Source organism: Xenopus laevis, chromosome 2L (assembly GCF_017654675.1).
Source record: "Xenopus laevis strain J_2021 chromosome 2L, Xenopus_laevis_v10.1, whole genome shotgun sequence".
Taxonomy (NCBI): domain Eukaryota; kingdom Metazoa; phylum Chordata; class Amphibia; order Anura; family Pipidae; genus Xenopus; species Xenopus laevis.
The window spans coordinates 143356153-143366552 of record NC_054373.1 but is presented as its reverse complement, the minus strand read 5'-3'; the positions used below and the strand labels follow the sequence as shown (position 1 = coordinate 143366552).

The 10400-nt window shown below is 38.8% G+C and overlaps 1 protein-coding gene across 3 annotated transcripts in view; it reads right to left on the bottom strand.

The window, feature by feature from the left end:
- Window positions 1-4570: 4570 nt before the first annotated feature.
- The window catches only part of LOC108708554 (tastin), a 19827-nt gene continuing 13997 nt past the window's right edge, over window positions 4571-10400 (bottom strand). Inside the window, exons 14-17 of one of the 3 annotated variants that reach the window (XM_018247380.2) lie at window positions 9228-9290; window positions 7430-7679; window positions 7016-7197; window positions 4571-4882 (exon numbers count right to left, since the gene is read on the bottom strand). In XM_018247380.2, coding sequence (XP_018102869.1) covers window positions 4850-4882; window positions 7016-7197; window positions 7430-7679; window positions 9228-9290 — 528 coding nt within the window. In that variant the 3' untranslated portion in view covers window positions 4571-4849. Of the gene's footprint in view, window positions 4883-7015; window positions 7198-7429; window positions 7683-9151; window positions 9291-10400 lie in introns of those variants that run through there. The other 2 variants (XM_018247379.2, XM_041582492.1) reach the window with 2 other exon arrangements.

Genomic DNA, 10400 nt, shown 5'->3' with positions numbered 1-10400 from the left:
GCTGACAGCAGCCTGGAATGAAACAGGGATGATGTGGTGCATGCTAAAGAGAGGAGGGGGGTGAAGTAAAGAACAGGTCTGACACCAGCCAGATACCCCACCACTGAATCTCTGCATTAATGCAGACTAGGAGTCTTCCCTTCTCTTCAGTCATATCTAAACTTTATATTTATGTGGCAATGTGCCGTAACATTGCAAGCATTTTCTGTGAATTCCTCTGCCTTTGCTGCTTGAGCCATATGTATAGATACACACATACACACACACGGGAGATCCTCTGCACTCAACCTTATCAATATATTAAGGACATTGAGACATTTTGTGCCTACAGCTACTAAAATTCCTTACCCTTTAAACAAAACAGAGATTTTGTCCATATATTGCATATATATCTTTGATGTAGTTGGCCATCTTAAATAAATTGCAATATATGGACAAACAATCCCTGTTTTGTTTAAAGGGTAAGGCATTTTTTAGTAGCAGTATGTACAAAATCTCTCAATATCCTTAATATATTAATAATGGATTGAGTGCAGAGGATCTTTTGTAGGGTTGCCACCTTACTGGTTTTGACCTGGACAGCCTGATATTTTGAAGGGCTGCCCCGGTCAAAACTTCCTGCCCGGTGTTCCAAATAAGGAAAACCGGGCAGGATTCCCCATGATTGACATGGCGATCGGCCAACCATAGCCCCACCCCTCAATGTCATGGCCCCACCCCCTGCCCGTTGTCCGTTTTGGGAATATGTGGCAACCCTAATCTCTTGTATTTATCTATGCGTATTTTGTAGTCACAGTCTCATTGCACCCCCACTTAATGGTTTAAAAATTAGTGGTGAGCACAACTTTTCCCTCAACCCTTTTAGTGCAGTGTCCACGTTATACAATATACTAGATTTTTAAGGGTGGCATAGGCTAAAGGTTGCCATACACGGGCAGATTAAAGCTGCGGATAGTCTTTTAGACTGATTCGGCAGCTTATCTGCCCATGTGTTGGGGCTCCTGACGGGTCCTCCCGATCTATATCAGGCCAAAAATCGGGCAGATTTTTTTTTTATCATCCAGGACCACATCGGCTGGTTGATGCATCCCTGCGACCCTTCGGTGCCCATTCGTAACATTGTAATCCATTCGTTCGGCCCCAGAGGAAATGCTTTAAAATATGTCCTCAGATATTGACAAATGCACATGTGCTTAGAATATCTAAAGCACAGCACATGGGTAATGATAATGGGGTAGGTGGGGTTTGCATGATCCCAGTCTTCCAGCAGCACATTTCTCATTGAGGCATCAACTGGGTAAAACACTTGATTGAAGACCCATTTGAAATGATAAAAGCATGTATACAGCAAGCAACCACCACTGGTGTAACCATAGAGGAAGCAGACCTCAGTTGCAGGGGGGGGGGGATAAAAGGATCACAGGGTGTTTCCTCTATAGCGTTGTGGGTAGGCACAAGCAGGAGCAACTATGGGAGCTGGGCCCCCCCAGCCAGAAAAACTGTCTGTATTAAAGGGGTGGAAAATGTGAGGAGGAGGGAATAGTAGAGTAGCAACTAATTCAGGGAACAATTCATCAACACTGGTGGTTTTGCATTCTGGACTAAAACCACCAGAGCCCTGGTGGTGAGGATCTGTGCCTTTGAAGATGCCCCAGTAGTTCCCCTTCATCTTTCCTGCTCATTCACAGCACATACTCAAGGCTGGCCACTTTCCTAACTACAGTCTAATTTACAATAAATATAAAACTATATATCTATATATCTCTATATATATATATATATATATAAAAAACTCATGACGCAAGGTTTATTGATAATTGAGATTCATATTACATAGCGGCATAGAACCCTGTGCATTGTCAAAATCCTCAAACTGATAAACTTACAATGTAAGCTTACAATCTGCTAGTATTTTCATGATTTGAGATAATTTGAGTAGTGACTCAAGATGGCTTAACAATAGCAGATGGTGAACTGTTAGGGACAGATTTTAAAGGAGAACTAATACAAAATGACAAAAGAAGTAGGGCAGAATTGTTGTACATTATGTTTGGACAACTATACCAGCCCAATTGAACCACAGCCCTTTAGCAGTAAAAATCTGTCCCTCCAAAGATGCCCCTGTAGCTCAATAAATCTGACGCAATGAGTTTGTGTCACTAATAGCATGACAATGCCACACATGTGCAACACTTACTACTTAATATATTTATAGAAAAGCTGTTGTTTGGTTTGTGTGGAAACCAAAACATAGGTACAAGTACTTTGTATCATATGTTTTATTCCTTGCCCACCCTGGAAAATGTTCTGTGGACGTCCATGGGCCTAGATCATTACTACTATAGAGATGCTGAACTTTTATGTTAGTTCAATAAACATATAAAATATTTAATTTCTAGCAATATAAATTTTGTGTTTAATGCTCTTTTAAGGCATGGATCCTTACTGTTCAAGGGCTGCTGAACCTCAGGACTGGTACAGAAAGTTCAACATATAAAATATAGAATTTGTATATTCTTTGTTAGGCTCTAGTTCTCCTTATTGGCTAAGGAACCTTTGACATTGAATCAACAATGAAATCTAAGATTCGTGAAAGGCTGTTGCATAAGAATATTATTCATAGATATGACTTCAGAATAAACGTGTCCGAGGAGTGATATAGTTCTTCTCAAATGAACATTGTTTGGAAGAACTGGGAATTTCAGGTGATAAATTCATCCTAAATGTTGCTGTCAATCAACTGACAGGGTTTTCTCTAAAGGGTGATTTGTTTCATCCAAATGCATGAATACGATTTAATTTACTAGTAATGTCACATTGTATTTCAGTGCATTGTACCTGATCTGCTCACTTCCCCAACTCTGTTGATCTGCACTGAAAAGTGCCTCTTCTGTTTGGATGCAGGCACAAGGAGTGGAGCAAAGATTGGACAAAAACCGATAGACATTTTTGAGCCGATCACCTCTCCATGTAACTGCGCACAAGCAGAAGAGGCACTTTTCAGTGCATATCAAAAGAGCTGGGGTTAAGGGAGTGGATCAACTTCTCTCAGCCTGCAAAAAAAATAAACAAAAAAAGCAGGCCTCACTGTATTTGGGGCTAAAGTCTCCAGTGTATTTAATGTATTTGTGGTACCACTACCCTTTAACTCTCACTGTATTTTGTATATTTTGGGTGCCAATAATTCTGTCCCTCACTGTATAATGTATTTAAGATCTGGAGTTATTGTTCATAGATGTACCATTATTTACAATTACTTTGATAGTGTTACTAGTCCTTTAAAAACAAAGAAGTAACAGTCAGAGATACCATAAACGAATGAGTAAGGGTTGGGAGTCGAAGGATTTATGTACCGACTAGTGATGTGCGGGGACACACAGGTTGGGTGATTTCAGGTCAACTCATGCACCAAATCTTTGGGTCGCCGGCAGGCCCGGACTGGCAATCTGTGGGTTCTGGCAAATGCCAGAGGGGCTGCTGTACGGTTCCATAGAAAGTTACCATATAGTGGGCTGTTTGGGCTGGTAGGGGGCTGTTTGGGCCTCTGTGTGTTTAGAATGACAGGGCCTATTTTGACTCCCAGTCCAGACCTGGTCGCAGGCGGGTCCAGGTCGAGTTCTTCTCCTGCAACCTAGCACTTGCAGGCTTCCGCGCGCGGGTCTATAAAAAGTGGGAAGGGCCATGTGCAGATTGGGTGGGGGCGGGTTAGGGTCAAGGATTTCTCAACCCGCTCATCACTAGTACTGACTCCACAGCCCTGCCCTCCCATTGTTCCGTTGATAGGCTACTGGAGTGAAAGAACAGGGTGATATCATCATGTCTAGCCCCATGTTAGATTTGCAGTTTGCTCTCTTGAAATACAGATTTCAGTGCAGAATTCTGCTGCAGCAACAGCACTATTAACTGGTGTGTTTAGCAGTGACCCTTTAAGAATAGTATATTTAATTAATGGAATGCCTTTCTAGATGCCAAACTATTGCTAATGACTTTTAATGATACAATTAAGCCAAATCAAAGTAAATTGGAAAATGTAGTCATAATTTGATTGTATTAATGCATGGAATGACTCTAGCTAGCCCCAGATAAGTGATCAATGTGGCATCACTGCCTCATTTATAGCAGGACACTTCATGGCCACTCAGCTGCATTTTAGGTTTGATTTTTTTAATGTCCTTTCTGCAGTTTAGAGGATTTTTAATCCCCAAAGAATCTGGTTATTTGTGTTACATTTCATATCTCATGTGTAATGTCCAAGTGTTTGTTTTTTTAGGTAACAGGAACAGTGACTATACTTATATCCTCAAAATTGTGGTATTTTAATCTTGAATTTAAAAATAGTCATTTGGCTCCATCTATCCTGATATTACTAATCCTTCCCTGGTCTTAATACTTAACTTTATTATTGATGTGCAAAAGCCAGAAAGTATTTGCACCACAATATGTTATGCGCGACAACATAAATATGTTTTAAAATTTACATTGTTCTGAATTGTTTTTAAAGAATGGCTATTTAAAGAGAAATCACATTTTGCAGTTTGCTGCTGTTGGCAGAGCTCCTCTGAAGTACAACTGCTGTATAAATAGTGTTTTATTAAAGAATAAAAAATTTAAATACAAATTAAAGGTATTGGAAATAGGCAATCGTCTTGCTCAAAAAATGACATTGCAGATATACAATGTACAGACCGTATGATACAAACATAAAATGATTAATTTGGCAAGTTTATCTCTACTGTTACAAATCTGTTCTGTACAGCGATGTCATTCTTCCTTTTTTCAGTCTGGCAAAAAGTGTCTTAGGTCAGCAACCAGCATGTGCAGAATAACCAGGGAGGCAAATCTAAAGAGGTCATGACTCTTCACTTGGAATAGGAATAAAGTGCTGTAATGACACACAGAAAGCAAAAGACTGTTCATAGCATGCAAGGAACAACAAATACACATAAATACTGTTTAGCTACCATTTTGACTGTATATTGGCTTGTCATTTTGCCCTGAACTCACCTGGGACATAAATGCCAAGCAAACACTGGCATTATTGGATCACATCTATTTTGGACAAAATATGTGTTACTATTCAAATATGCACATGTTCTACATATTTCTGCCATGGAAAGCTAACAATGATGTATTTAAGTCAGTTTTTCCAATAATTGAATCAGTGAGAGTTTCACAGTAGAATAAAACATTTATTGCAGCATTGGGTGCCAACGGTTTACCCCCTGTTGCCCAGCATTCAATAACAGTCATTATAAAGGAAACTGTAGCACAGTAATGGCTTGCCGAGTTCCTTAAAGGGGTTGTTCACCTTTGAATTACCTTTTAGTATGATGTAGTGAGTGAGGTGATTTGCAATTGGTTTTCATTTTTTGTTATTTGTGATATCCGAGTGATTTAAAGGAGTTGTTTTCCGATAGATCACCAGAAATAATGACTTTTTCCAATTACTTTCTACTTTCTATGTGTGACCGTTTTTCTGATATTAACGTGTAAAAAAAAATTTTTTCCCCCACCTTATAAAGCATCTCTGGGAGGGGGTTGCCGACCCCCAAACTGTTCCAAAATTATACATTTAGCTGATACATTTCTTATCTTTGTCCCTGCGGAATCTCCAGGTTTCATTAAAAGCAGCTGTTAGAATTGATGCAATAGTTGCCAATACTCTGGGGATGCTGCTGAAAAATGTATCAACTAAATGTTGCAAAATTGTAACAGTTCACAGTCTGCACCTGAATTATTGAGCTGCCAGACTCAAACACCAGAGACACCTACATTGAACTTAAAACTTAGATTTTGCAAAAACAGTAAAAAAACTGTAACAGTAAAAAATAAATAAGAGAAAGTAATTGAAAAAAGTCTTTATTTCTGGGGAACAATCTGAAAACAAGTGAACTGAAAAAAAAAAAAAAAAAAAACTGTTTGGATGGTGAACTTATTTAACTTTTTATTCAGCAATCTGATTGCTAGGGTCCAAATTACCCTAGCAACCATGCATTGATTTGAATAAGATTTTGGAATATGAATAGGAGAGAGGCCTGAATAGAAAGACGAGTAATAAAAAGTAGCAATCACAATACATTTGTAGGCTTACAGAGCATTTGTATTTTAGATGGGGTCAGTGACCCCCATTTGAAAACTGGAAAGAGGCAGAGGATGAAGGCAAATAATTAAAAAAAAATATATATATATATAAAAAATTAAATAATGAAGACAACTGAAAAGTTTCTTAGAATTGGCCATTCTATAACATACTTAAATGTTACTTAAAAGTGAACCACCCCTTTATAGCTACAGATATCCAGGGTCTATTACATTTCGCCATAACGTCCAGCAACTGGTTGATATTCCAGGCCTCACATTTTGTAGTTATCTTTGTGCAAAAATGATCCTTGGTGAAACTAATTCACCTTAGAAGGCTACATGCAACATTACACAGTTAGATAACTATTTATATAAGGAACTCAGGACCTTCTATGTAAAAAGACCATTCAGAAAGAGTCAGGGTTTGGTGCTACTGTACATGCAGTCTCTTCCTCACTGTCAAGCACTTACAATAAAGGCAAATATAACCAAAACAGGCTTTTTTCCCTACTGCCAAAATTGAAATTATGGGAAGTACTTCAGCATTGAAAGTACCCCCCCGATTGAAAAAAACCAGGATATTAGAAACCACTAACAGGTAAAGACAGAGTTAATTTTATAGGTCATGGAACTCAGAAATTACTTCTAATATTCATCATAATACTCACAGAGTTTACATTATATATTTTTATAATTAAGTTCAACGACATGCAACACAAATAAGTTCACTAAGCAACGCTTCTAAGGATTTATTTCACAGGATATTCATGGCTGCTGTGAATTATAAATCATAATATACAAGAGCCAAGAATAAATTTATTTTACAGGTTTATCCATGGCTTTTGTGTTATTTAAATGTAGGAATTATCGTAGGGCTAAAATGATTAGCCACACAGAAAAAAATGCAAAGATTGTTTCATGGTCTCATACTCACCAGATCTTCCTGCTTTTCCAAAGAAAAAGCTACAGGGTTCATATAGCTCCTAAGTGTTCCACTAAGCCCCCGTGATGTGTAGAAAGCACATTCCTCATCTAGGCAAGTGTCCCAGAACCTCTGCTTAGCTGACACTGTTGCATGTAGGCGTAATCGTGCAATGTGAGATAAAGAGTGAGAACCTGATGGAAAAATGTATAAAACTGGAATTAAATGAATAAATTGGATATATTTAAATGTGTATGTGTATATGTATCTATGTATATAGATACAGAGAGAGAGAGAGAGAGAGAGAGAGAGAGAGAGAGAGAGAGAGAGAGAGAGAGAGAGAGAGAGAGAGAGAGAGAGAGAGAGAGAGAGAGAGAGCGTGAAGCAAATGTATCTTAAATAAAGTTAGTAGTTTAAATATCCTACCTAAAGTGCTTGATTTTAAAGCCTGCACAGCTGGATGGGCAAGAAATGAGAAAGGCAAGTTAGCCTTCATATGTTGTGCACAACTAAGTGTACATAACGATGCAAACGGCTGGTGCAAAGACAATGCTTGGGAGGTGGCTTCAGGGTTAGCAGCTGAGCTCTCTGAGACGACGGTCTCTTTCTTGCTGTGTATGTCAGTAGCAGCAGGATCCCCTGTTGTGACTTGTGGCTCAGGGGTGGATTCTGATATCTGCTGGCAGATGAAGAACAAAAATAAAGTGTCTAACAAAACAGCCACAAAAGCGATCCTCTTTCGGCTTCTTCTTTCTTCTCGCGGCTGCGCATTAGACTGAAAAGCCGAACTTTAGCTAAAAAGTCAGCTTTTTTATTCTATTGCGCATGCGTCTGGCCCGGGAAATTTGAAGAAAGAAGAAGCCGGAGGAGAAGCGCTATGTAGTGCTCACTGGAATAACCCCGGGCCAGTCCAGTTTTCTGCCGATAGGAGCACTGACCCAGGGTTTCAGGTAAGTAAATACATTCACTTGGGGTTGCCTAACATTTGGCACCCCCAAGTGGTAAACGATTTTCCTTCACCTTTAAATGTTCCCTCTCACCTTAATAAATATGTTATCATAGGATATATTTGTTATCTCTGATGGTTTGCTTATTTCTGCAGGTTTTGAGAAAAACAGTAACTGTGATACACAACAGACATTGGCTGACAACCCAGCCCCCTCTTGACCACATTGGTGGACTCTGTATTAAGCTAGGGCCAGAAAAGGCAGACAATCGGCTCCTCCACTGCTGCACAATGTGCCTGCACTTCAATACAGTGCCTCAGCTCCAGTGCAGACAGATGTGGTGGATTTTGGTGCTGAAACAAGAGATTTTGCATTTCACAATGAAATCAGCTCATATGCCTGCACTCGAGCTGAGGCAATGTATTTAGACATTACTCCATAGCCCAAGATCCTGAGGTCAAAACAATGGCTTCTTCTTTTTTACTTTTGATCAGGTAGGGTGGGAAATCCTGGCAACAGGAATGCAGTGGAGTTTTCTATTTTTAGTAGTCTGAGATATTAGCAGTCTTGTAGTGTAAATGCCATTCTTTGGGCTCAAATGATCTCTTTCAAAGTCAAACTGTTAGTACATCTTAAAAACCAATAAAACTAAATATAAGCACTTGGAGTAACATTAAAACAATTCACTTTAATTTTAAGAGGATATGTACATTTATATAGTACTACTGTAAATGTTCATTTTAAAACAGGAAAAAGCAGGAATTCTTTTGCCTGTGCCCATAATACACGATAACTTGGTGCAACATGAGCACAGCTCTGATTTCTCTCTATTGCTGACTTGATACCCCACCAGTCAGTCATCTAGGTGGCATGTGCACCACCATCTTATACATTGCATTCAGTGTCTGGGAACCAGTCAATCAACACTGTTGTAACTGCAGCCTATTAGAAGGTAGAATTTCCTTGTCATGTGTTTAGCAAGTAAGAATTGTATTGGTTGCTATAAGTTACTGAACCAAAGGTGTATGAACATTATGCCTCATCAGACAGGAGCAAGACATAGTTAAAGTTTTCTAGGAAAGCAATGAGATCGATCATGCACCAATGCATGAAAACTTTAGTTGATCACCAGGAAGGTGCGGCACATAACTACTGGGGAACCTACAGAGCCTGCTAGGGAAAGAAGTAAGATGCTGCCTACCAGAAAATGATCAGTGTTGATTTCAGCAGTGGAGAAGCAGGTTGCCTGCTCCTGGCCTAGCTAGGACTCTGCTCACCTTTCTCTCTTCTGTATCTCCTGAACATTCACCATCTAAGAACAGCCGAAGTACCACTTTCTCCTACAGTAAAACAAGTTACAGAAAGTTATGTTTATTCGTGTCATGAACACTTTAAAAAAATAAAAAGAAGAATCAACATTGGCAAATGTTACTGGCTTGCTAATACTGTGCATTTTCAAGTTTATCCAAGGTATGCCCGGAATATAACTCCCACCACTTTTACTGGGCTGGGCATGCTGGGAGTTGTCCAGCAACTGCTACAGGTAAGGAATATATAACTCACGGCTTAGGCTGAACTGGTAAAGCAGTCAGAAGAATCACATCACAAAAATGACTTGATTAAATAGCTATGAGATGACTTATATTAACTATTATATTAAAAAGTGAAAGAATATAATTAACAAACAGGAATGTTCCACTTATCTCAACTAATGAGCATTATAGTATAAATAGCATTCTATACTTTTCCTCTATGGAAGCCTTAAAGGAACTGTAACATGAAAAATTAAAGTTTTAAAGTAATGAAAATATCATTTACGATTGCCCTGCACTAGTAAAACTGATGTATTTGCTTCAGAAACACTACTATAGTACATACAAACAAGCTGCTGTGTAGTAATGGCGGAAATTGAAAAAAGGCTATATGGCACAGGTTAAATAGTGGATAACAGATAACACCATTATGTTCTACAGAGTTTATCTGCTGTGTAACCTGAGCCTTTTCTCCTTTGAATGGCTGCCCCCATGGCTACACAGCAGATTATTTATATATAAACAATAGTAGTGTTTCTGAAGCAAACAGCAGTTTTACCAGTGCAGGGCATCACTGCATTATATTTGTATTACTTAAAAACAATTTCATTTTTTGATGTTACTGTTCCTGACACTCTAACAGGGTATTACAAATTTTTTCCAGCATATACAAATGGCTGCTATCGTTTACATTGCATTTTTACACATAGGTAAGCAATCACTGAAAAATCAAATCACCAGCTTCATAATTATGCAGTTTTGTTAGACTGTGATGCCAGGTGTGTGGTGTATTTTGTTGCATTCTTTTTGTGCACAGCAGGACAACTTGATCCTTGGTGTTTTGGCCCTAAAATATTGAAGTGTACATTTTATGAAATCCCCCCATATTCACACTAACATATGATTTGTTTCAGTGCT